This window comes from Rana temporaria, chromosome 2 (genome assembly GCF_905171775.1).
Source record: "Rana temporaria chromosome 2, aRanTem1.1, whole genome shotgun sequence".
In the NCBI taxonomy this organism is placed as follows: domain Eukaryota; kingdom Metazoa; phylum Chordata; class Amphibia; order Anura; family Ranidae; genus Rana; species Rana temporaria.
In genome coordinates, this window is record NC_053490.1 from 284,544,708 (window position 1) to 284,572,248 (window position 27,541).

The 27,541-nt window shown below is 45.3% G+C and overlaps 1 protein-coding gene across 10 annotated transcripts in view; it reads left to right on the forward strand.

The window, feature by feature from the left end:
- Positions 1-27,311, forward strand: part of SRRM1 (serine and arginine repetitive matrix 1) — a 71,257-nt gene extending 43,946 nt beyond the window's left edge. For 5 of the 10 annotated variants that reach the window (XM_040337145.1, XM_040337146.1, XM_040337152.1 and 2 more), the window contains 8 exons: positions 8,411-8,497; positions 16,134-16,275; positions 16,383-16,424; positions 17,317-17,421; positions 17,547-18,017; positions 18,115-18,307; positions 25,795-26,016; positions 26,320-27,311. In XM_040337145.1, the coding sequence (XP_040193079.1) occupies positions 8,411-8,497; positions 16,134-16,275; positions 16,383-16,424; positions 17,317-17,421; positions 17,547-18,017; positions 18,115-18,307; positions 25,795-26,016; positions 26,320-26,424 (1,367 nt within the window). In that variant the 3' untranslated portion in view covers positions 26,425-27,311. Of the gene's footprint in view, positions 1-8,410; positions 8,498-16,133; positions 16,276-16,382; positions 16,425-17,316; positions 17,422-17,546; positions 18,018-18,114; positions 18,308-25,794; positions 26,017-26,246 lie in introns of all 10 variants that reach the window. The other 5 variants (XM_040337147.1, XM_040337150.1, XM_040337149.1 and 2 more) reach the window with 4 other exon arrangements.
- The last annotated feature ends 230 nt before the right edge of the window (positions 27,312-27,541 follow it).

Consider the following 27,541-nt stretch of genomic DNA (forward strand, 5'->3'; position numbering starts at 1 on the left):
GCTGGCAACAAAAGTGAGTACACCCCTAAGTGAAAAGGTCCAAATTGGGCCCAAAGTGTCTATATTTTGTGTGGTCGCCATTATTTTCCAGCACTGCCTTAACTCTCTTGGGCATGGAGTTCACCAGAGCTTCACAAGTTGCCACTGGAGTCCTCTTCCACTCCTCCATGACAACATCATGGAGCTGGTGGATGTTGGAGACCTTGTGCTCCTTCACCTTTTGTTTGAGGATACCCCACAGATGCTCAAAAGGGTTTCGGTCTGGTGACATGCTTGGCCAGTCCATCACCTTTACCCTCAGGTTCTTTAGCAAGGCAGTGATTGTCTTGGAGGTGTGTTTGGGGTCGTTATGTTGGATTACTGCCTACGGCCCAGTCTTCGATGGGGGGGGGGGGGGCTCATTCTCAGCTTCAGTATTTCACAGTGCATGTTGGCATTCATGGATCCCTCAATGAACTGTAGTTCCCCAGTGCCGACGGCACTCGTGCAGCTCCAGACCATGACACTCCCACAGCAATGCTTGACTGTAGGAAAGACGCACTTGTTTTTGTACTCATCTGGTTGCCACCACACATGCTTGACACCATCCTGAACCAAATGCGTTTATCTTGGTCTCATTAGACAGGACACAGTTCCAGTAATCCATGTCCTTAGTCTGCTTGTCTTTTAGCATACTGCAGGCTTTCTTGTACATAGAAGAGGCTTCCTTCTGGGACAACAGCCATGCAGACCAATTTGATGCAGTTTGGGGCGTATGGTCTGAGCACTGACAGGTTGACCCCCCACCCCTTCAACTTCTGCAGCAATGCTGGCAGCACTCGTACGTCTATTTTCATTGTGCTGCAGCTCAGTTTAAGGCTCTTGGCAATCTTCTTATAGCCAAGGCCATCTTTGGGTAGAGCAACTATTTATTTTTTCACATCCTCAGAGTTCTTTGCCATGAGTTGCCATGTTCATGTTAAACTTCCAGTGACCAGTATGAGAGAGTGAGCGATAGATCTAGATTTTATATATATATATATATATATATATATATATATATATATATATATAGCACAGGCACTAGGAATCTGCTTTTTATGTGACTCAGTTTTTGAATCAGCGGGGAGAGGAGCAGCAATAGTGAGAGCTGACAGGCAGGTTGGGGAGGGGGGGAGAATGACAGAGGGAGTCAGGAGAGCTGCAGATGGTGTATGACTGAGGCACGTACACGGACCGCAGCTCTGATATATTGTGGTCAGTGTACAGAGGGGAAGGTAGAAACTGGCATGATCCGCCAGGTTTTTCAGGTGATACAGGGGGCCAAAATACACAGCACAGGCATTGTGCTGCTGTTCATTCTTTAAGGTAACAGGATCCATTTTTTGGGGGGCGTTTTACAAATGCTTTAATAACCAATGTGTTTTCCCTTATCGTCTTTCAGGACAGCACCTTGAGAGCGCGTGGCTCCACCCACTTGACAGGAAGCACACCTCCGCCAAACTTCTTAAAAGGGAGGCTCCTTCCACTTATCAGCAGTCTTTGTTTCCTTTGGCGGGAACACATGTGGGGGTTAGGAGCTCTCTAGGTACTACCTGAGAGGTCTTATCTCCCTACTCCACCTGTTTTTCTCTTCCGTTCATGGACGGACACAGCAGCCTCTGACCTTAGGGTTATATCCGCTTCCTTCCAGGAGAGTTGGGCAGAAACAAAGCACTTTAAGTGTTAACACTTTCCTCAGTGCAGCTCCTCCCAGGGGGGCGTGGTTCCCCGGGTATAACCCACACCCTGCTCTAGCAGCTCCAGTTTTTTTCTGCCTAATGACAGGAGAGGACAGGCACTCTGGAGTCCTGTACTCTGGAGATTTTTTTTCTGCTGTTTTTTACACGGGGAGTGGCTCTCGCCTTGAGTACGGTTAAGAGTCAAATTTCGGCTCTGGCCGTTTACTTTCAGCGACCCTTGGCGGCGCACTCCTTGGTGCGTACGTTTGTACAGGGGGTCCGACATGTGGCTCCTCCGGTGCGCCATCCACTAACCCCATGGGACTTGGAATTTAGTCCTTTCGGTGCTTCAGGATGCTCCCTTTGAGGACATCCGAAAGATCCCTTTGTTGACTCTGTCACAAAAGGTGGTTTTTCTGGTATCAATTACCTCGATCAGACGAGTATCTGAACTGGCGTCCTTGTCTTGCAAGGCTCTTTATTTGGTCATCCATAAGGATAAGGTGATGCTGCGGCCGCAGCTGTCTTTTCTCCCGAAAGTGGTTTCGGCTTTCCACATTAATGAGGACATTGTTCTTCCATCCTTGTGTCCTCAGCCGAAAAACCAGAAGGAGGCCACTTTACATTCCCTGGATGTGGTTCGGGCCCTACGAGTGTACTTATCTGCTACGGCTCCATTCCGGAAGTCAGACTCACTGTTCGTGTCGGTGGCTGTCTCGTCGGCCACCATTTCTAGGTGGATCAGACAGGTTGGGCTTCAGGCCTATGCCCTAAAGGGACGGGCGCCTCCCTTTCGGGTTACGGCGCATTCGACCAGGGCGATCGGTGCCTCTTGGGCTTTCCGGTATCAAGCCTCTGTGTTACAGGTGTGTAAGGCAGCGGCCTGGTCGTCGGTCCACACTTTTTCAAAGTTTTACAAGGTGGATGCGAGTGCATCTTCTGATGCTTCCTTCGGCTGCAAGGTGTTACAGGCGGCAGTTTAAAGTTGGAGTTCCTCCGTTGAGTTTTGTTTGGGGTGTAGCTTGGTTTGCTGTGTTTGTTTTTCCCACCCCTCTAATTTTTTGACACTGCTTGGGGACGTCCCAGTAATTCCATACCTGGACGACCTGCTTTTCTTTGCCCCCTCCAGGGAGAACTTGTTGGAGGATCTCGAAAGAGCCCGCAGTCATCTAGAGGCATTGGGCTGGATCATAAATATGGAAAAATCAAATTTCAACCCAACCGGCACAATTTCTGGGGTATCAGATAAGCTCAGTGCAGCAAAGAATTTTTCTCCCAGAAGACAAAAAGCTAAAGATACTAAGGGTCGTAGCCTCCTTACAGACAAATGAAGAGCTATCAGTCAGACAAGTAATGTCAGCTCTGGGAACCCTTACCTCATCTATGCCAGCGGTGCAGTGGGCAAGGCTTCACTTCAGACCGCTTCAGCGTTTCCTCCTGAAAATATGGGATCACAGGACAGAATCTCTGGAGGCAAAGGTAAAAATCCCCACCAAAGTAAAACGATCGCTTTGGTGGTGGAGAAGTCAGAAAAAAACTTTCAGCAGGCCTGTTATGGTAATTTCCAATAGAAAGAGTGGTAACGACAGACGCCAGCCTATGGGGATGGGGGGCACACCTGGTTTTAGAACTATGCTCAGGGTGTTTGGTCCCGGTCAGAAGCAGAAAAGTCCTCCAATTGGAGAGCACTAAGGGCAGTGGCCTTAGCTTTGGATGCCTTCTCTGCAGACCTTCAAGGTGCCCATGTTCAAGTCTTCTCGGACAATGCCACTAGGATAGCCTACTTAAACAGGCAAGGAGGCACAAGAAGCAAGACACTTCAGCTTCTCGCCTCAGACATCCTAAACTGGGCAGAAAATCATTTGTTGTCCTTATCAGCGGTCCACCTCAAAGGCACTTTAAATATAGTGGCGGATTTTCTAAGCAGAAGACTGATTCAGGAAGCAGGATGGACCCCAAATTCGTAAGTGTTCACATTGATCACCCGAGCCTGGGGCCAACCACAAATAGACCTATTTGCGTCAGAAGAAAATTCGCAACTTCCGGTCTTTTTCTCCATTCACAGAAATGACCGTTCCCAGGGAACAGATGCATTAATACAGCCTTGGAACTTCCAGCTGGCTTATGCCTTCCCTCCGTTTTAACTAATTCCGTTGGTACTGAGGAAGATTCAGAAGGAGAAGTTGGAAGTGATTCTTATTACTCTATTTTGGCCAAAAAGGGCTTGGTTTACCACCATTCTTCGAATGGCCGTCAGGCCACCTTGGCGGCTGCCGCTCCGGCAGAACTTACTTCTTTGTTTTTAATAAGTATCCGATAGAAATAAAAAAAAAACACATACATTTTCTAATGTGCTACAAAAAAAAAAAACAAGGGCAACATATCAATGAGAACACAGAAATATCCACAAAGCATAACCATACACTTCAGTATAGCATTTGTTCCAACTTGTACGTTTAAACCAATTATTCAGTGGTACATAAAACCAGTCATGTACATAAGATCAGTGCTCCCATGTAGAATATGTGTGTCCTCCGCTTTACACTTGCCCCTACTCCGCTGCTGACCCAAAGGGGGCCATGAAGCAGACCAGGGTGCCAGTCTCCCCAAAACAGCGGGGGGGGGGGGGCCCAAATTGGTCATAAACAAAAAACTGTTGGGTAAAACCTACAAAAAAACAATCTATCTCCGCAGGGCCCTGTAAATATATGTCGGCCTCCCATTGAAAGCCAGTGTGGGCGTATTGTTGGCTCCTCTCCTTCTCGCTAGCTCCGTTGGTTCCCATCTAACATGACCAGCTAAGAAGATGTAGTAGCTGGCGTTGGTCTACCCCCCAAAATTCTATGTTGTACCAGTCGAAATGGTGCCAAGCCTGGGACGTCCAGTCAGGGATCCCAGATATTTTCAAATTTACCCGGACTACCTCGGTGTTTGTATGTGTGTTGTTCCCTAATAGGAGAATCGTTTACAGAAGCAATCCATTCTGAGTGTGTGGGGGCTATTGCAGACAACCACTTTCTGGCAATAAGTTTCCTAGCCAGAAACAGGACCCTAACAATGGCAATGAACGTGTGTGGTGTATATAATTCCTCGTCTAGCCAGCCAAAGAGGCAAAGTTTAGGATCAGTCTTTAGGTTAAGATGGCCATCACCGCAGCCCAATATCATTGCAATTTCGGGCATCGCCACAGCATATGTACAAGTGTCCTGTTGTCAACGGAACAACGGGGGCAGAGCGGATCATCTCTTCTGTGCCATTTATGTAGCTTATCAGGGGTGCGGTATGTACGGTGAATAATGAAGAGTTGGGTGAGCTTCTGAGCCGAGGAGAGCGACACCTTGAGAACATTGCCCAGTGTTGCGTCCCACTCCTCGTCAGAAATACGTCCTATGTCATCGTCCCAGCCAGCCCTGCACCTCAAAAAAATCGCCTTAGAGACATGACAAAGAAGGGAGCTATACAAAGACGAAATTTGTAGGACTTACTTCTACAGGGTCCGATATGCCATCCGGAGGTGGCCTGTCTAAGCCTCACGGCGTGGTATCTGAGAGGCAGTTATTGAGACGAAAAGGTCTGTCTCGACCACTTGTGACCACCTTACTTTCCAGTAGAAAGGTGGTTACCAGGAAGATCTATGCTAAATACTGGAAGGTCTACAACTCCTGGTGTCACTCGTCTAATAGAGTGGTGAAAAATCTAGTGTCAATTCTGGAATTTCTTCAGAATGGAGCAGAAAAGGGCTTGTCGGTACACTTAAAGTGCAGATAGCCGCATTGGGAGTTTTTCTGGAAAGGCCTATATCTTCAGATCCATTGGTGTCAAGATTTTTCAAGGCGCTTTCTAGGTCCAGACCAGCTCCCGTGCGACACTTCCCCAGTTGGGATTTGTTGGTTCTTCAGTCACTATCTAAGGAACCCTTTGAACCGCTACAAGACATTTCTCTGAAGTACCTTACTCTCAAAACGGTGTTCCTAGTGGCAATTACGACAGCCAGAAGAATTGGTGAGCTGCACGCCCTGTCGATAAAGAAACCCTTCCTATCCGTCTATACGGACAGGGTTGTACTAAAGACTGATCCAGCCTTTCTACCAAAAGTGGCGTCAGCCCTCAATCGGTCGCAGGAAATTGTCATACCAACCTTCTGCTCTAACCCATCAGGGGAGAAGGTACACAAATTTCACATGTTGGATGTGAGAAGAACCTTGCTACATTACCTTGAAGTGACCAAGGATTTTCGATCTTGTTCATACTTTTTTCAGGGAAAAAAAAGGGCCACCAAGCGTCTAAGGGGTCAATAGCTAGATGGCTGAAAACCGCTATTCTGGAAGCCTACTCCCAAGCAGGGCTATCTCCCCCATTGGGAACTAGAGCACACTCTACTATAGCTCAGGCCACTACATGGGCAGAAATAGCTGGTACCACCCCAGATCAAATCTGCAAGGCGGCTACGTGGTCAAGTTACCTTATATTCGTCCGTCATTACAGACTGGATCTTCTGTCAGCAAGCGATCAGGCTTTTGGCAGAAAGGTCTTGCAGGCCGTGGTCCCTCCCTAAGTGGGTATGTCTCTGTGTTATCCTCTCAAGGTGCTGTCCTGAAAGACGATAAGGGAAAAGTCAAGTTAGACTTACTGGTAACTTGTTTTCCATGAGTCTTTCAGGGCAGCAGCAACCCGCCCTTATTTTAAATATTATACTGTGACTAACCATACTCTGATTATGTGTTCCAGATTGGGCCAGAGGTTTCTCTACTACTACTGATAAGTGGAAGGAGCCTCCCTTTTAAGAAGTTTGGTGAAGGTGTGTTTCCTGTCAAGTAAGTGGGTGGAGCCACGCTCTCAAGGTGCGGTCCTGAAAGACTCATGCAAAACAAGTTACCGGTAAGTCTAACTTGTGTGTGTGCACGGATACTCTGTATATATGGGGGCTCTGTTTTCAGCATTTGCTGATTTTTAGCCATTGCTGCTCACTGTATGTGGTTTCAAGATTATATTGTATGCTTACAACTGACATTGTTTTGATTATCATTGTCGTTTCTATATATGTGCCATTATGCACTAGGATACGGCTTGCAAGCTCTCTGACCGCTTCCATCTCCACCCACTAATGGGATAGGTCTGCAGACCATGTGATGAGACCCATTTACTATATTTATGTGCCAATGCAGAATCACAGATGGGCTCTGAAAAAGAGAGGATCTCCCCTCAAAGCGTTGGGCCATCTGAAAGGTTCTCCGGCATGCTGCACACAGTCCCAGTGGCCTGGTTACTCTGCCTCCAGTTTTCCTTCTGCTTTTATTCACTTGTTTTGTGAGTAAATTACCTTTTTGATCTCAATGAATACCACTTGGATAATGCGCAAGGTTGGTGTGCCCTTTTTTTTTTTTTATAGTGCTGCCTAAGTTTGGAGGTGCTGCAGCTTCCTGGTTGAGAGGCTGAGGTCACGCTTCCACTGTTCTGCCGAACTGTAAATCGGCACAGCGCAAGCTTGATCGGGACAATAAGTGCAGAACAGTGGAAGAGGGAGCTGTGTTTGTGTCCTAACCTTCTCTGTCCCCCTACAGTACCTGTTTGGGTGCAGCTACAGTAATGTAGTTTTTTTTAAATGCTGTGTGTATGTATGTAAGCGTGTTTTATTTGAGTGTATGTATGTTACTTTTAATCCTGACCCCTAACAGCGTTTTTTGTGATAATTCACAACAGCCAGAAAGCACAACTGCTCCTCTGAAAAGTCATCCTTGTACAGATCATTTTTTCAGAGTTATTTGACAACTAGGGAGGAGATATGTTGCCTTATTGCCTGTTTTGATCCTCTAAATGCAACACCACCAACCTGCAACACCATGCATGTGGGGGTGGTTGCAGTACGGCCCTATTCATCTGAATAGGTCGCATCTGGTGTTGGTGCTCGATGAATGCGATGGTATAATTCTTGCCCTTGGGCTTTGTTCACATCTGTGTAACTGCGTGTAGGGCAATCGATTCATTTTAGTGAGCTGCCTTACCCGCAAATATGTGGTGGGGGACAAGTCTATGTACCCGGTGCTATGATACCATGCGTTTGTGAAAACATGTTGCTGTGTTGGCTGATGTGTGGAGGTAGCATTAATAAATGGCCTCACACCCGACTGCTATAGAGCAGAGCCTTTGTGTGTTGAGGACATGTGATTTTGCGTGCATTCTCGACCAGCAGTAATGTGAACCCTAGCAACTGGAGTGCCTTGAGACTGAAAATACTTTTAATGGGCTCCATGACCGAAAGGTTGAGAAACACTAATGTAAAGTATATTCTTTAAAAAAAAAAAGTGCAGGGTATTCAAAATAAGTCAATCGTACTTACCTAAGTGTATGCAGAATCGATCCTCTGTGTCTCTAAAACTGCTGATTGTTCAGTTCTCCGTCTTCAGTGAGCAGAGAGCCGGTTACTGTCGGGCACTGGCTCTCTGCGCTGCCCCTCCAACGCTCACTGTAGCGCCAGACTGTGGAGGGGACTGGAGTGGCTAGCTCAGCTTCTCGGCAGCATGCTGAGCGGCTGAGACAGCTGCTGCTCAGGCATCTGGGTGGATCATCCAGAGTCTGGACTGGCTGACAGGTAAATCTGGGTAACAGAAGTGCAAAACTAAAGACACTCCTTTGACCCAAAGGAGAAGTAGGGCCAAAAGAGTCCTACTTTGGCCCTACGTCTCCTTTACGTTAAGAATTTGTTTTTTTAGATGATGAAAAAGGAGGCAAAATGGGAGCGTCAGATTCGGTACAGCAGCGTCGTCAGTACAGAAGACAGAACCAACAGTCGTCCTCTGGTATGAATTCCATCTTATTTTGTTTAGCACAAATCCTTTCCTCTTCTGTAATCGGTGGTGCTTGAAATTTCATTTTTCGATCATACATCACAGGACACAGAGTTAGGCTATTATTCCTTACTTACTGAGTTATATATATATGCCATTTTAGGTGAATGGACACTGGTAGACCAAAGTTCATAGGAAGTCCACCCCTCTATAACCCCTCCCATATAGGAAGTACGTTTTTTTTTACCAGTGTCTGCAAGGTGGATGGGCATGTTTGAGCTCTCTCTAGCTCCAGGTCTTGAGTCCCAAGCACGGTCAATAAATGAATCAAGGGATTGACCGATCAGATCCATTTGAAGAAAAGCTTATATGCTACAATAAATGGTATCCAACCTTCACAAAGAAGACTCAATGAATCCTGCAAGGCTTTGCCGGTAACGTGACCTTCGGGTGCTTGGCCTTGCGTAGTGGAATCCTGCACAGAGCTAAGGCATTCCCGCTGGGTGCTGTACACGTCCAAGAGAGCGGACCCTAAAATATAAAAAAGGTACCCAATCCTTGAAGGTCCCCAAGTCACGGAACCCACCGTGATGGGTGAAGATTGGGCTCATGTTTGCCTGCGCCTGGATGGGTAAGTGAAACACCCTTATGTACTTATTGTGGGGTGACCGAAGTGTTGTAACAATCTGTCAAACTAGATAGAGGCTGGACACCTGTGTGGCGGTGACCGCAGGGTGGAGTTTGGGCTAGCTGCTGGTGTTTGAGTAGGAGTATAGTTTATTTCTTGTTTTGGCTGCTTTCTTATGGATGGTCCACACACAGTTTGCGGCTGTGTTGGCAGCCATGGTGCACGCTGCTTTGCCACACAGAATGTGTGCACACAGAGCCCTGGGAGGGCGCAAAAAGATTTGCTTTGTGCGTGTACACAGCAGCGCATTCCCCCTGTGACTACGTGCATGTGCAGAGCTTCCTGGCACACATCCATCTTATTTAACCAGAGAGTGGCTGACGTGGGGCTTCCAGGGGACAGCTGTGGGACACGGATCAGGCTCGGAACCATTTACTTTCAGCTGTTAATTTTTCCTTACTCGGGTCATGTGCATCACCAGGTGTTTGTTTGCAGGCTTGGGTGCTAAGCAGGATTGTTGCATAGGAGCTTGGTGAGCCCTAATAAAGGGTCTCTATTTTGGTGTGGTGTAAATACTAACTTTGGTACTTCCTTTTTGTGGTTTATGATGATTTCAAAAAGAGTAGCAGGGCTAACACTACATGCTGTTTCAGCCTTTGTCACAAGGGATGATCTGTCCTCGGCTCTAGCTGGGTTAGAGGACAGGATTGCTGGCATGATTGCCTTCATCTCCCAGGGTGGCAAGAAGCATGACAGATCCCCCCTCCTAAATTGAAACAGGAATGGGTTGCTGAAGGGGAAGAGCTTAAATTCTAAGGATTCTGTGGAGGGCCAGGCAAATGAGTCTGCTTCTGAGGAATCTGGGCCAGAAAATGTCCAGTTGGTATCGGCCTCTCAGTTGCAGAGGCTTTTTATCCAGACTTTTACCGAGGTTCATTCTGCCTTTAAGTTACCTCCTGCAGAGGTTTCTGAGCCCCTTGGTCCTCTTTGGGGTCCCTGAGGCCGCCTCAGGCTGCACAGGCTTTCCCCTTGCACCCACTGTTGGAACAGGCGGTGTATGCTGATTGGGAACATCCTGACTGGTTTTTCGGCCCGCCTAAGAGGTTTTCCCCCTTATATCCCATGGAGAAAACAAAAAAATTAAGAATTGGAGCATGCCAGCCATAGATGTGGCAGTCTCTTCCTTAAATAAGAACTTAACTGTTCCTGTGGATAACACACAGGGCCTTAAGGACCTTGTTGACAAGAAACTGGAGTCACTACTGAGGGCTTAGTTTTCTTTTGGCCAGTTCAGCTATTCAGCCAGCTGTCTCAGCAATTAAAGTCTGCCAGTCCTTAACCACTTCAATCTGGGCACTTTCACCCCCTAACTTCCCATGCCTCTCTTCAGCTTTCAGTGCTCTTGCACTTTAAATGACAATTGCGCGGTCATGCAACGCTGTACCCAAAATAAATTTTTCTAATTTTGTTCACACAAATAGAGCTTTCTTTTGGTGGTATTTATTCACGAGTCCGTTTTTTTTTTTTTTTGCAATATAAGCGAAAAAAGGAGCTGGAATTTGGAAAAAAATAAATGTTCTTTTTTTTTTAAAGAAAAAATAAAATCGAATTGTGGCATAAATTTAAGCCAACATGTATTCTGCTACATGTCTTTGTTAAAAAAAAATTGTTGAGGGATAATAATTTGTTTGATCACAGACATATGTGTGCAGATGATCATTGGGACATATGATTTTACTGTTACATATGTGGGGATCAGGGGTTTTTACTGTGTGGGGGACAGTGTTTTGGGGACTCTGTGTGTTTACATTGTGTAGGGACACTGGGCTGGTGATCAGTGTGTAAAAAAAACGGCTCCTACTCCACTGATCACCGGGCGGCTGCAGAGATCCACTCTTTTTAATGATAACTTCCGTGTGAGGAGAGCCGATCACCTAGCAACCAACCCACTATTTACATCACATGACAGTTGTGATTGGACACAGCCATCATGTGATCAGGAGGGCCGATCGGAGATGCACCATGTCCGGGTGACACAAGCGCATCGGTATGTCACTGCTACGCGGGCTCGACCCCCCCCCCCTCCTGAACGTCCACTTAGGAGGAATCGCCCACCCGTATATGTCTGATATAAAAGCCTAGGCTTATGACATGCACAGCTCTCACTCTCGTGAGAGTTTGCCAGGAACGGGGGGGGGGGGGGAGTGAGTCATGAACGGGCCAATCAGAGCTGTAGATATGATATAGAGATATATATATATATATAATCTCAAATATGCTGCAGAAATCGCCCTCCACTGAGTCGGGCTGCAACCATTTTAACTGTGGGCATCTGAAGCTGCTGCCTGTTCATTACCTTGATTTACACAGACACACTCCTCCAGCTCTCATTGGCGTGCTTATGACTCATCCCCTGTTCCAGGCAAAGTCATGAGAGTGAGAGAGCTGTGCATGATGTCCTAAGCCTAGGCTTTTTTTTATCAAACAGGAAGTGGGCTGTATAAGGTATTTACTAGCAGAAAAAAAAGTTTTACTATCCAAAGTTAAAACAGGGGCAGAAGATTTAATAGATGGAAAATTGAAAAAATGACTGAAGTTGCACTTAAAAGGATTAGGTTAGACGGCCCTCCTGGCCTAAGCAGGAGGATGATCCTGCTGAAAGTAGGGCAGGTATACCTCGAGCACTTTGTTTTGCTGTAGATGCCTTGAAGGATTTGATACAGCAAGTCTCTCGTTTGGCTCTCCTGTCTGTACATATGTGCAGACTTCTGTGAGCTTAAGAACTAGTCACCTGAGCTTCCCTGTAAGAAGTTGTTGGCAGGGTTCCCATTCTATGAGGAACGCTTGTTTGGTGATTTGGACAAATATATCCAAAAGATTTCCGGAGGGAAGAGCTCTCTATTTCCTGTGAAGAGAACACATCTCATTTTAAAATCTATGGGACCGTTTCCTCAGGTGTCTCATTGCCAAGGCAGTTCCGCCCACAGGGCCAGAAGAAACCCTGGGTCCAAAACTCTTCTAAACCCAGCACCAAGCCCTCTTTTTTGGGGGGTGGGGGGGGGACCCCCACTCTATCAGGTGGGGGGAGGCTGCTTCACTTTGCGGACATTTGGAGAACGAGGGGGTCACCTCAACAGTATGCTGCGGTTACAAGCTGGAATTGCAGGGTTTCCTCCTCCCAGAAGTTTCTAAGATCCAGCGTTTCTTCGGATCCTCCAAAAAGACATTCTTTTAGGCGCTAGATCGTTTAGTGCATCAGGGAGTGATTATACAGGTTTCTGTATCCCGAAAGGGGCATGGGGTTTTATTCAAACCTGTTCACGGTTCAAAGACCAAATAGGGACACTAGCCCATTTTTGACCTAAGATCCCTGAACCAGCATCTATTAATCCAGTCCTTTTGGATGGAGTCAGTCCGCTCGGGAGTAGCATATTTACATGTACCTATCTTTCAAACTCATCAAAGGTTCCTGCAATTTGCAGTAGAGGAACGTCATTTCCAGTTTGTGGTGCTGCCCTTAGGGCTTGCCACAGCACCCGGGTGTTTACAAAGGTCCTAGCACCAGTACTGGGTCTTTTAAGGGCCCAAAGAATCTTGGTGCTCGGATACCTGAACAACCTCCTGCTCAGAGATCACTCACTGCAGGCCCTAAAACAGGGGTCCTCAAACTTTTTAAACAGGGGGCCAGTTCATTGTCCTTCAGAATGTTGGGTGGCCGGACTATAGTTAAAAAAAACATGAACAAATTTCTATGCACACTGCACATAACTTATTTGTAGTGCATAAAACACAGGATAAGACAATACAATATTTAAAATAAAGAACAATTTTAATCAACATCAACATAAACGTATTAGTATTTCACAGAATCCCCCCATCACAGTCCCCCCCCCACCTATCAGACCACCCCCAATCAGACTATCCCCCATAATAGATGTCCCCGTCGATATTGCACTATTGCGCCCTCCATGAGATCACAGCACTTCCCCCTCCCATCTGCTACCTTATTCACACAAGACGGAAGGCATGACGGGTCTGGACAAAGGGCCAAACTTTTCAAGTGAAAGACAGGTGATTGATTGCTGGGACTGCCCTGCTGTCTAGTAACTAATCACCTGCTTCTTAAAATGAAAAGTCCCGCCCTTTATCCGGGCCTGTCACGTTTCCCGTCTTGTGTGAATAAGGTAGCAGGGGGAGTGCTGCGATCTCATGAAAGGGGTAGTCCGCTTGCCGGGTAAATCCCCCTGGTGGGCCGTATCGGCACACAGGCCGTAGTTTGAGGACCCCTGCCCTAGAACAAAGTATAGCATGCACAGTGCAGCATTTAGCGAACCTGGGCTGGGTCATAAATACCAAAAAGTCAGCCTTGAGACTAGCTCAGAGTCTGAAGTGTTTAGGTCTCATCCTAGATACGATCCAGGCAAGGGTATTTTTGCCACCCGTAAAGATCTGTGCCCTGAAGGATCAGGGGCATCAAGTAATGAGCACCAGACAACTCTCCATTCGGCTCTGTAAGAGTCTGATAAGGATGGTGTCCTCCAAGGCAGTTCCCTACACCTAGTTCCATTCCAGGCCTATACAACAAGACTTCTTGTCGGCTTGGAACAGGAGTGCAAGCTCTACATTACCCCATGTCCTTATTTCCCCGGGAGCGTTTAAGCCTAAGCTGGTGGTTGAAGAATCGGAACCTTCGAAGGGGAAGATCTTTCCTCCTGGAGAGTGCTGACCAGACGCAGTCTCTCAGGCTGGAGACTGACTAGAGGGGCTCACAGCTCAGGGGAGACGGTTACGGGCGGAGAAAGGCCTGCCCATCAACATCCTGGAGTTGCTAGCAGTAAGTCTTTATGACTAACCTAATCAGGGTTTCAATCAGATTTAGGTCTGGGCCATTCCAAAATGCTAATCCTCTTCTGAAAAAGCCATTCCTTTATTTTGTGCGTATACTTTGGGTTGTCATGCTGAAAGATGAAGTTCCTCTTCATGTTCAGCTTTCTAGCAGAAGCCTGAAGGTTTTGTGCCAATATTGAATGGTATTTCGAACTGTTGATAATTCCCTCTACCTTGACTAAGGTCCCTGTTCCAGCTGAAGAACAGCCCCAAAACATGATGCTGCCACCATCATGCTTCACTGTGGGTATGGTGGTGTGCAGTGTTTTTTGCCCCAAACATATCTTTTGGAATTATGGCCAAAAACTTCAACCTTGGTTTAATCATACCATAACACATTTTTCCCCACATCCTTTTGGGAGACTTCAGAGGTGTTTTTGCAAAATGTAGTCTTTTTTTTTTTTTTTTTTCAGTCTTGTCACTCTACCCCATAGCCCAGAAATGTGAAGAATACGGGAGATTGTTGTCGCATGTACCACACAGCTAGTACTTGCCAGATATTCCTGCAAATTCTTTAATGTTGCTGTAGGCCTCTTGGCAGCCTCCCTGACCAGTTTTCTTCTTCATTTCATACATTTTGGAGGGATGTCCAGTTGGTAATGTCACTGTTGTGCCATTTTTTCTCCACTTGCTGATCTGCCAATTGGTCATTCAGGCCTATGGTCTGAAACATAAGGCCCCTCCCTTCAAGATGTGCACTCATTTTACCAGGGGTGTGGAAACCTCCCTGGGCTTTTCGCCATCAGGTATCTGTGGCTCAGATTTGTAAGGCTGCTACCTGGTCTTCAACTGATACCTTCCCAACATTTTATCAGGTGGCTATTGGAGCAGGCTTTCGGCTGTTGTGTACTATAAAGTCTGAGTATTTTGCTTTGTTTTGGCAGGGTGTCTCCCTCCCCTCAAGGATATTGCTAAGTAAGGAATAATAGCCTAACTCTGCGTCCTGTGATGTATGATAAAGAAAATAGGATTTTTTTTTTCTTTGTCATAATTACCTGTAAAATCCTTTTCCTTGAATACATCATGGGACACAGAGGTAACTCCCCTCTTTTGGGAATTCAGTGCTTGCTACAAAACAAGTATTTTCCTGTATAGGAGGGGTTATATAGGGACAGACTTCATGTCTAAGACCTTTGGTCTACCAATGTCCATTCATCTAAAGATGGCGTATAACCCAGTAAGTAAGGAATAATAGCCCAATCTGTGTCCTGTGATTTATAAAAAAAAAAAAAAAGATTTTACAGGCAAGTAGGACGAAAAAATCCTAATTATAGAGCAAGTTCATGTTTTATGCCCATTTCACACGATTTATCGTCATCCCCTGTGAAAGTTACCTAAAGAGACACTGTCCCTCTGCAAAAATGGCAATCTGTGAATCTGTACCGGTGTACCTAAACAAGCCCATTTGCATATGTCATGTTGCCTCTCCTTGCCCTTCAGTCGTTTTAAAGAAAATCTGTAAGGTAAACTTATGCTGGGACCCCCTCCCTATCGCACTTGGTCCCGCTGACCTGGAGTCCGGCAATCGCCCGCTAGGAGACATCGTTTAGCTGTTTTATCGGTCCGGGGATTTCAAATCCCCACAACTTTCTCTTTTCTTCCCCTCTCCCTTTACGAGGTATGTTTAGGAAGTTAAGCTAGGGGCATTTCTAAGCCCCGGACCGGTGAAGCAGCTGTCCGATGTGTCAGTGTGGGTGATCGCCAGACTCGATGTCAGCAGGACCGAGTGCGCCCCCGCCTTAAAGATTTTCTGTAACTTAAGTTGGTCTCTGGCTGCCAGTGCTCCTGCTCCTGTCCCTCAATTTTTTAAATATCATACCCCCAGCTCTCAACATTGATGTATGCATGTGCAAGGTGGAGCACATGACATTGTATGCCTCATCAAGCACATGCAAAACTACATTACCTCTGTTTAGAAAAAAAAAAAAAAAGAAGCCTTCTTGGAAGGTCTCAGGGAGTCGGCCTTATTTTTATGAAACCCTGAAAGCTGGTAAATTAAATTGGCTTCCTGTAATGATCCCTAGAACCATGGAAGCCGTAGGTCTTTTGTCCAGAGATAGGCTGAAAATATTATCTATCTTCTATCTGTCTTATAGTTATTGTGATTGAATTCTGGTTTCTGCAATTTTATAGACTCTGGATCATCTTCCTCTTCAGAGGATGAGAGGCCAAAGCGCATTGCAGTGAAGAATGGAGAGGTTGGCAGAAGGCGCAGGCATTCAGCATCAAGAAGTCCTTCACCTTCAAAGAAGAGACCTCGTGATCCATCTCCACGGTACTTTTTTATTTATAATTCTTTTTTTTTGCGGAATGCAAGTTTTACATATTTATTTTTTTAGGTTATAATGAGCTTGAAACTGTTTATTTCCTTTTTGCTGTCAGGATGCAGACTGTGAAAAGGTGGCAATCACCTCTTCTTAAAAGGTTGGTTTAGGCATGGCTATTGTCTTGCTGCAGGTCTAGGTAGTTTTCAGTGACTAAGCAGACCACTCTGTTGCGTTTTTATATAAAAATTATTGCCAGCATTGCTTTTAATTTTTTTTTTTTTTTTTTTGTTTAATGGATAAGTTCACCTTTGGGAACATGTTACATTTTTCGCCCACTTTTAGGGTGGAATATGTGACGTTTCCAATGTTGCAGCCTTTCCCAAACTCGCTGTCTCAGTAAAAAAAAAAAAACTTGGATCAGCCCACGTCATTCATTCACAGAGTTCTGTGAATGCGAGAACGCTGTTTATTGTTTCTTCCTGTCATTGTGTAACTGGATGCTCAAACAAGGTACGAGCAGACCGCTTATACTGGCAGTCTGAAGGAGTCCTGCATTGCACCTGCAATCTGCTGATCATGGGAGCAGCGCTTTCCAGCCTCCTAGTAAAAAAAAAAAAAAATTAATGCACTTTTTTTTTTTTTACTTGCAAAAAGATGTGCAGTTTTTACTTTTATTTTTTTTAAAAGGTAAATCTATTCTTTAACTTTGTATTTAATATTTCCCTGAACAGCCAGCATAATAGCTAATATGCCCATTTGAATGGGCAGGAACATTTTCACTAAATGGTTTGTTCTTTACTCTGCATTCTTTTTCAAACCTTGGGTCGTTTTCATTGGCGCCTCAGAACGTGCAGTGAAATCTCCCCCTGGGTTACAGACGACAAGAGAAAAACAAACAAAGGGGTTTTATTTGTTTCCTTCTCTACCCTAAACTAAAAAATGTATTGACTTTACATACACTTTGAAGATTTATATTTCCATTTTCTACAAGTTGGCACTGCTGCATTTTTTGTAAACGGAACAATTGTGTTTTTTCACTTCTTCTACAGCAGAAGAAGGAGGAGTCCATCTCCACCTCCTGCCCGAAGAAGGCGCAGTCCTTCTCCTGCTCCACCTCCCAGGCGGCGTCGATCTCCATCTCCTCAAAGGCGCAGGTAAGGTTATATGAGAAACTAAAATTAAGTAATTGTTTTCAATTCCAATTCAATTTTTTTTCTTAACTCTTGTCAGTATGCCTTATTTCATGGAGTTTGACATTTTTCCTTTACTTGCTTACTAGATCTCCATCACCTCACAGGCATTCCTCCTCTCAAAGACGGTACTCACCACCCATTCAAAGAAGATACTCCCCCTCTCCTCCCCCAAAAAGGAGAACTTCTTCACCACTGCCCCAGCCTCCTCCAAAACGTCGAGTATCACAATCTCCTCCTCCATCAAAGCACAGAGTATCACATTCACCTCCACAAAAACATAAAGGGTCACCTGGAGGAAAGAGACGTTCTCCATCACTATCCTCTAAACACCGTAAAGGAACTTCTCCTAGCCGCTCAGGGCGAGAAACCCGCTCCCCACCACAGACTAAACGTTCTTCACCTTCTCCACGTCCACGAGCAGCTATAAGCTCTGAGAGTCCTCCAACTCACAGAAGAGGAGGGTCCTCATCTCCTCCCAGGAGGCAGCAGTCCCCTTCACCAAGCAGTAGGCCAATTAGACGAGTATCAAGGACTCCAGAACCGAAGAAACCTAAAAAGTAATTTTTTTGTTCATTCTTTTTACGGTATTAACATTCTATTCTGTAAATATTCACTCTGAACTATATATATATTAATATTTGCTTTTTATCTTAGGGAATCTCCCAGTCCACAGCCTGCAGGAGGCTCCTCATCACGATCTGTTTCTGGGTCCCCGGAGCCAGCTCCCAAAAAACAAGTAGTCCCCCCATCCCGGTCTAGATCTCGTTCTCCATCTGGCAACTGGTCCCCAGCTCCAGCACCTGCTAAGAAGACCAAGAGTGCCACACCCAGCCCGTCTCCAGCTCAGGTATCTAAGCTGCACTGCCAAAAAAAATAAATGCCTACATTCTAAAACACATAAGTGAAAACTACTTGTGGGGTCTTTTAGGCCATTTACATTGACAGTGTAAACTATAAGAGCTACGACTATTTTTGTTTTCTCCATTATCCTTGGTAAATTTTGTTGTGCACGAGAGGGCAGATCTATTTATTTTTGTGTACTATAGGGCATGCTTGTTATATAATGATCAGTAGTAGCTCCTGTTAGGCCCTATGCACACAGGACGCCGGTGCAAACTCTGCTAAACACACGTTGTCAAAGGCTAAAACCGGCGTTTAAAAAAACGCTGTTTTGCCAAGAATTTCGATGCGTTTTACCACGTTTGCGTTTTAAAGGCGTTTTAGTTAAGAAACGTCATAAGACCCTCCCTACGCTCAAAAAACAGTATTATTTAACCATTTCAGCCATTTTGTGAGACCAGAGTGAGTAGCAGCCGAGTGTACTTGTATTTAGCGTGTCACTTGCCACATCACCTGCCACAAGCTGCGGATTGTCCACTTGCCACGTCGCCTGCCACAAGTTGTAAATTGTCCACTTGTCACGTTACCTGGCCACGTCACCTGCCACAGGTTGTGAATTGTCCACTTGCCACATCACCTGGCCACACCACCTGCCACAAGTTGTGGATTGGCCACTGGCCACATCACCTGCCACAAATTGTGGATTGTCCACTGGCCATGTCACCTGGCCACAAGTGTGGATTGTCCACTGGCCACGTCACCTGCCACAAGTTGTGGAATCGTCCACTAGCCACGTCACCTGCCACAAGTTGTCCACTGGCCATGTCACCTGACCACAAGTTGTGGAATATCCACCTGCCACAAGTTGTGGATTGTCCACTTGCCACAAGTTGTGAATTGTCCACTTGTCACATCACCTGCCATGTCACTTGCCACAAGTTGTGCGTTGTCCGCAATGCAATCAATTACAGTTTTTTAATGGTTTTTCATCATTTGTCATCATTTTTGAGATTTCTTATGTAAAAAAAAAAAAAAAAAAGGCCACCTTTAAAAACGCCTATACATGAAATCGTGGCAAAACGCCGGTACCGCGTTTAGCCGCGTTTTGCATCTGAAACGTGGAAACTTTTGCGCCTGAGCCTATTTTTTTTTGCTTCTGAAAAAACGAAGATAAACGCAACTGCCGAAAAACTTGGCTGTGTGCATGGACACAGGATAACATTGAATGTGTTCAGGTGCAGTTGAAAAAGCTGTCCAACTGCCTCTGAACACGCGTTTACCAGCGTCTCGTGTGCATGGGGCCTTAGACTTGTAAGCTTTCAGTGGCTCCACAAAATTCAGATGCCTGTGTCTCCTGTTGTGCACTATGGGTCAATCCTCTCACTACACTCGTTCAGGACACAGCATGTGGTGAGGGTTGCAGACCTTTTTTAATTTTTTACTTTTAATAAAAGGACACTTGTATGTCCTAGGATCCAGCTACATTCTCACACGGGCCAATCTTCTAAGCACCTGCATTATTAGTGTGGGAAGCCGACTCTTGCAGCTTCACAGCTATCTTCCCACTGCGCATGCACAAGCCGTGCTGTGTGAAGGACAGCCAAGTTTATGAAGTTTAGAGACTGGGACGCTATCCTCACTCACCTGAGAAAAGGGTAATATACGATACAGAAATGTTAAGGTGGCAGTATACCCGGATTTCTTGCCAAAGGTGTACAGCGCCGCCACGCTCACCTTACCGAAGCCATGCGGTGCAGACAATTATATACAATAAAGCGCATGTGGTGTACCGTGTAGATCAAAATAAAGTCCTCAGTAGAAGTCCTATAAGCTAGGTGAGCTTTTTTGCATGAGTTTACAGTTCATGGTACTGGGCAGCCATGCCAAGGGAGTTGAAACGACACTCCAGGTACATAGAATAAAAAAACAAGAGAAAGCAGGCTCCACTTGGTAAACTGCAAAACTTTTACTAGGAAATGTAATAAAAGCACTCGCATGTCATTTTGTAGATTCAGGCATATGTATGATGTCCAGCGATTCGTCTGAGCACAGCCAATGGATGTCCCTTCGGTCTCTGTTACAGCGCTGGTGTTGTGCTGTGTAGCAGATCAAACCTGCTTTGTCCTTGCGATGCGGTGTGGAGAGAAGGTGCACAGATGTGCTCGCAGGGATGCCGGAGCGCACGCTTTGGGATGCTATGGTTGCGGTGGAGGAGATGACGTCATCACCGGGGACAGCAATTGTGTGATGCGTTTCCGTGCTTTCCGACGCGGAAACGCGTCGCACAATTGCTGTCCCCGGTGATGACGTCATCTCCACCGCAACCATAGCATCCCAAAGCGTGCGCTCCGGCATCCCTGCGAGCACATTTGTGCACCTTCTCTCCACACCGCATCGCAAGGACAAAGCAGGTTTGATCTGCTACACAGCACAACACCAGCGCTGTAACAGAGACCGAAGGGACATCCATTGGCTGTGCTCAGACGAATCGCTGGACATCATACATATGCCTGAATCTACAAAATTACATGTGAGTGCTTTTATTACATTTCCTAGTAAAAGTTTTGCAGTTTACGAAGTGGCGCCTGCTTTCTCTTGTTTTATTACCGAAGCCATGCGCCAACTGCGAGTCAAATGCCTATTATATGCCGTGCTGTATCCCGCTTGCCTCTGGGTGGTGGGAAATGACAAAGTACACTTTTTTTGAGGAACCTGGGGCTGTTCTGGAGTGGTTGGAGTGGTGTGACAATGCAAGACCTGGACCCTAATGCTTCCACATTAAGCAATACCTTTTGCCTTTGTTGCAAAATCTAGTGCCTTTCCTCAGCTTACAACACCCGATGCATCTGACTCCGTCTACAGATATACCGCTGCTGTGCTCAGCGACTCCCTCTGCCCCTCTTTTCTCCACCTTTGGCACTGGATGGCAACTATAGTTTGCTCTTTCCTCCTATGCACTGCATCACTCTACCCCCATTACCCTCATCAATAGACTGGCCAGGGATCTTGGTGGTCTCCCTCTGGGTTGCTTATGTTTTTCCCATGTATTTCGCCTTGCTACTTATATAGCCATTGACATCACAAGACATTGGGTTGGGATGGAATTGAGATATCTTTCTAATGCTCAGGGAATGATCTCGATGGGTTCATTGTGTTTTTCTGTTGCTCCTGCTACATTAATTTTGTTCACAGGACTGTCCTTGGATTTATAATGCCCCTTTCACACTGGGGCGGGAGGTGCAGTGGCGGTAAAGTGCCAATATTTTTAGCGACGCTTTACCGCTAATTTTGCTATTCGGCCGCTAGCGGGACGGTTTTACCCCCTGCTAGTGGCTGAGAAAGGGTTAAAATCACCTGCAATGCGCTTCTGCAGAGGCGTATAGCCGCAGTGTCCCATTGATTTCAATAGGCAGGAGCGGTATACACACCGGTCCAAAGATGCGGCTAACAGGACTTTTTCTCCGTCCTGCCAGCGCACCGCTCCAGTGTAAAAAGCCCTCAGGCTTTCACACTGGAGAAACAGCAGCTGCTGTTTCAGGTCGGTTTGCAGGCGCTATTTTTAGCGCAATAGCGCCTGCAAAGTGTCCCAGTGTGAAAGGGGTCTTATGCGGCTCCAAATCTCATTTGTTACCCTTGGATAGGCTACACCCCAATTTTTATCATGGTCCCTTGAAATTTCTAACGTGGAACGTCGGTCTGAGAGCCAAGGCTAAACGAACTGCACTTTTCCATCTCAAATCACTGCGGGCTGATGTTAGTTTTGTTGGAGACTCGCCTCACAGGTTAGTCACAGCTTCTCCTCAAGAGGCCCTGGATAGGTTGGGTTATCAGGCCCCCTTCACCTCACACTCTCATGGGGTGGCGTTTTATGATTGCCAAAACTGTACAACTTCAACTTCTTACATTGTGCCCGGACCCGGACCCTCAGGACAGATGCATCTTTCTACGTCCTATGATTGGAGGAACTGAATTATTGCTACTTACTACGTTCCTCCTACCTTTTAAATTTGCAATTGTACAGGAGGGAATCTCTTTCATGGCACAACACCCTACAATCCCAGCGGTATGGCTAAAGGACTTTAATATGGTGTCGGACCCCTTTCTTGATAAATTATGTCTTGCTGGCTCGATCCCCTACCCCTCAAATATGACAAGATTTGGTAGACTGATGAAAGAATTCTCCCTAGTTGACGCTTGGAGGCATAGACACACCACCTCCTCATGGTACTCCTGTTTATCTGCTTTTAACTCAACCATGTTCCGTATTGATTACGTTTTTGTAGCCACCCCTTTATTGCCCAGGTTGGGGGAAGTATGTTTCGGGGTATGGATATTATCTGATCACTCCCCCGTATTGATTGACCCTGAACTTACAGCCCTCTTCCTCGGCTGGTGTCTGGAGGCTGAATTTTTTTTTGGGCTCTCCACACTACCGGACATTTAAAGCCCTGAACTTTAAATGGACGTACTACTTTAGCACCAAGTAGGTCACTGCGTCCTGTGGGGCTGTGTGGGAATCCTTTTAAATCACATGGTAGAATGTTAACTACCTGCATATCCAGATATAAGACCACCTAAAAGCTGATTGTTAGTTGGGCTGAACAATACTTGGCATCCCTAGAACATGCTTTTCAGCTTAATTCCACACCTGAAACGGTTTCTTCAATGAAAGTACAGGCTCGACTAGTTAATTCCCCTTTTGTTTCGATAAAGCTAAACAACAAATCTTTGTTGTAAAAAAAAAAAAAAAAAGAAGAATATTTGAATACAGAGAATGTGCAGGCTAGTTATTCACGTACATGGCACACCTAAGCCATAATCCAGCAGTTGTGGTTTCTTTAAGAGATTCCTCTGGACATTGTATAACTGACGCATGACCTAGTTGTTAATTTTATACCTTCTTCCAGACTTTGTACTCCTCTGTGGACCTAGCTGCCTTTCTACAACCTGTTCAATTCTCTGCCCTACCTCCCAGGCCACCCCACTGGAGGCCTCAATTACTACTAATGACATTGACAAGGCTATTGCGCACCTGGCAATAGCTAAGGCCCCAGGGTCCAACTGCCTCCCACTAGAGTTGTATACCCAATTTAAAGACACTCAGGTTCCTCAGCTTAGGGAACTGCAGCTTTTTTTAATTCTTCTACCCTCCCCGCTTCTTTGAGAGGCATTAATTATACTTATTCCTAAGCCTGGTAAAGACCTCATATCCCTTGAATCTTACCACCCTATTTCCCCTCTTACAATTGGACATTAAAATTTTGGTGTTGCGCTTAAACAAAGTAATCCTCAAATTGATCCCCTCTGACCAAATCGTCTTTATGCCAGATAAAAACGCTGCCTTCAACTTGAGGCTTTTTATGAATCTAAAGACGCATGATGTAGGATCTTGCGTAATGGTAAATTTGGATGCTGCTAACGCATTTGATTCTGTTGAGTGGGAATGTCTGCATAGATAGGAGTCTGGCCCCAAATTTATCAAATGGGTACAATTGTTATATTAATCTCCCCTGGCTAGGATCCAGGTTAATGGAAAGATCTGATTTCTTACCTTTAAGTAGAAACGCGCGCCAGGGCTGCCCACTCCCTGTTGCTTTATGCCCTAGCCATAGAGCCACTGGCAATGGTTCTTAGAGCTGCCCGGACGTTGGAGGGCTGCTAGCAGAAACCCCGTTAGACAATCGGCTTATACTTTGATGACATGTTTCTTTATCTGGAGAATGCGGATATTTCCTTGACAACGGCCTTGGGCCTCATTCAACAGTTTTGAGTGTTTTCTGGTCTTTGGATCAACTGGGATAAATCCAATGTCTAATGGGAGAATCTGAGAACACCCACTGCCCATCAGGCCAATTTGCCACTATTGCTCACAAAAGTTCAAATCGATGGCCCCCCTTCCGAATATACCAAGCTCAAATTGAAAACCCAAATTTGGTCTCGACCACCTCCTAGGAGTTCTGGGACGTATTAAATTGGTAAAGATGATTTTTCTACCTAAACTTCTTTACATATTTTGTTACTTTCCTATTTACTTACCACTTTGCATATTCAAATCAATGGATTCTATCTTTAATTCTTTTGTATGGGGCCATTCTAGACACAAACTCTCCTGGCGAACCCTAAAAACCCCTACTGATATAGTGGGGTACTGCTCTTCCCGATCGCCACTCCTTTATTGCCGCCTAGCTCTCCCATTTCTTTTATCTTGCTAAGGATGACAACGACCGTTGCATAGCCTTAGCACAAGCCCCTAGTCTGCCTGTACACCCCTGGTATGGTCTATCGCCTCGCTAAAATATGGGACATCATGCTGCGCGAACTAAAGGCTCCCAGCACCCAAGCCCATTGGCCACTATGGGACAACTCTAATCTTCCAGAACTACTTGCCATCCCTGATCCGGACCTGTGGATTTGCCCGCATTTCTCTTTCAAGTATTCAATAGCAATGGAGTTGGGTCATTTCAGGATCTCAAATTGACGTTTAATTTGCCTAAATTTATGCTCTTCCAACTTCTCCAGCTTCGCCACTAACACTGCATACCCAGTTCGGAGAATCCATTCCTGATATAGGTCTATTGTATCCACTGGAGATTTCCCAGGGCATTAACCCTAAAAAGCTGCCTGCTCCAACCTACAGCGGCAGAGCTGACTCTCCAGCTTAAAACAAGGTGCTGGGTGGACGTGGGGGAGCTGGAGGACGAGGACTGGAAGAATTCTCTTGCATCTTGTAAACTGGTCTCGCCAAAGCCATCTGATAGACATGCGCAGTTGTATATACTTCACAAATCCTACATTACTCCTATCTGTTGATCTAGATATAAACAGAACCATGATGACTCGTGTCCCAGATGTGGAGAGTCTGGGGGCATATTTTACCACTTGTTATGGACATCCTGATCATTCAAGGCTACTGGACACGGGTTGTGCAGTTCCTGCAGGATCGCATGGGCTCACCTCTGACCCTTTGCCCTAAGTAGTGTTTACTTGAAATATTACCTGGTCAAGAAAGCAATTGTTATCAACACACTTTCCTACAGGAGAAACTGTGGACAGGTTGATGATGGCAAGCGTCTGGCTACAGACCTCCCCACCTACACTGAATGACTGGCGGATGACTGTCCACCAGTTTTTACCTTATAAAAAAAGTTTTGTATAAACAGAAAATTCCCTGCCAAATACCACAAAATATGGGATTAGTAGTTGGATGCTGCATTTACTTGTACAGAAGAAGCAGCGGTAGTAAACAGATTAGCTGCATTATAGACAATGCACTTTGCTTATTTCATTCACTGTCACTATTCTGAGATGCTCTGTAACTCGTATCTTTCCTAAGTGTTGAATGTAATTTCATGTCTATTGAATTGATATTGTCTCTTACCTCTGTACATGCCTTTTTTAATTTCCAATAAAATTTTGTTGGATTAAAAAAAAAAAAAAAAATGACAGAGCCCTGACCCAGAACCAACATTTTAAGTATTCTATTTGTTTTTGTAGACCTCTGATCAAGATGGTGGTGGAGGTAAAAAGAAAAAAAAGAAAAAGGACAAGAAACACAAAAAGGAGAAGAAGCACAAGAAACACAAAAAACATAAGAAAGAGAAGGCTGCAGCTGCTGTATCTCCTGCATCGCCTCCATCTCCTCCATCGCCAGCATCGCCTGCATCTCCTGCATCTCCAGAACCTGGTGAACCTGATGCAGACATTGAAGCCAAGAAGGTGAGGCAGGCGCATGTTTGCTGAGGCTTCACATTACGCACACTACCATTCAAAATCCATCCAGCTCCCGAAACTTGCATTTCCCCACGTTACCGAAACTTATGGCCACGTCTGCATATAAGGATATGCTGTACCCTGTTAATTATGGGGGTGGGAGACATAAGGGAGCCCCATTACTAAGTTTCGGTAGCAAATCACTGTTCTGCCTCCTTTTCTGTCTTCTGCTGCAGCGTAATAAAAATTCTGCTGATGCCGGGCGTGTACCTCCCTAAACAAAAATCCTGTACATTTCCCCCCCACCAGGAGACTGAAAGTGATGGCGATGGAAATCTAGACGATTTGGAGAAGCATTTACGAGAGAAGGCTCTGCGTTCCATGAGAAAAGCGCAGGTTTCCCCTCAGCCCTAGTGGTGTTCGCTTTCCAGTTACAATAATGTACATTTTATATAGGTTTTTTTTTTTTTTTTTTTTTTTTTCTAAAATGGCTGAAAGGAAACATTTGTCTGCCATTGCTTTTACTACTGAAAATCCTGGTTGCCAGACTTTTTTTTGTGCTGTACCACTGGAGTCACTAAGAGCAAGCATGCAGATCAGAAGTTCTGATGTTCCTCTAATTGCACTTGTGCATACTTGTTTCAATCCATACTGAATCTAAAGGATCAGCATGACAGCCTGGCAACTGGCATTTTCAGGTGGTCTAAACTGGCAGCCTTTGAATTTCTGTCATGATGGGTTTCCTTTATTGCACGGAAGTTTTTTCCAATTGTTAATAGAAGAGGTTTTGCTTTGTTATCCCATAAATCATCCACACAGTGACTCAAGGAGTTTGACAACTGCAGCTGCAAAATATGCAGTTCGACTGTGCAGTCTTAGGCCCCTTACTGTATTAGTTCATTCCTGTTCTTTCAGGAATGAAATTTTGATGCGTTAAAACAGTTTTTCTCCTGATGTGTGCTTTTAATATCTTCCATTGTCTTGCCATTTATTTCCAGATTGAATAAAATTTTCAGGCCAATTATTTTCATAACCATATGTGAAGAGCATACTGATGGGTAATGGTTAAGGAGGTGAATGCAGTACATTAGTATGTAAGGGGTAACAGTTGTGGTGTAATGCGGCTTTGTTGCTCTGTATACCTTTTTGTATGTGGCCACAAAAAAAAGTTTACCTCTGAGTCTGTTGTATTCATCAAATGTCCTTTTCACCACAGTGTTGTGGATAAGTTTTTTCATTTGAAGAGATAACTTGGAACACTGGAATTTCATGACTATGTTATTAAAGGTTTTTTTTAAGGGTTTGGTTCTTGCCTCACATTCTTTCAGACATTTGTATTGTATGGTATGTATACGCACAAACAGCCAATTCTGTTTTATGTAGCTTTATTAGTTTGACAACATAAATGTTATTAATAATCTTTATAAATGTACACACAGCTAAGACCCCTTTCACGTGTGTGCGACTTGGGACTGCAAAGTTGCATGACAAGTCGTACCCCATGATTTCCAATGAGTACATTCATATCTGT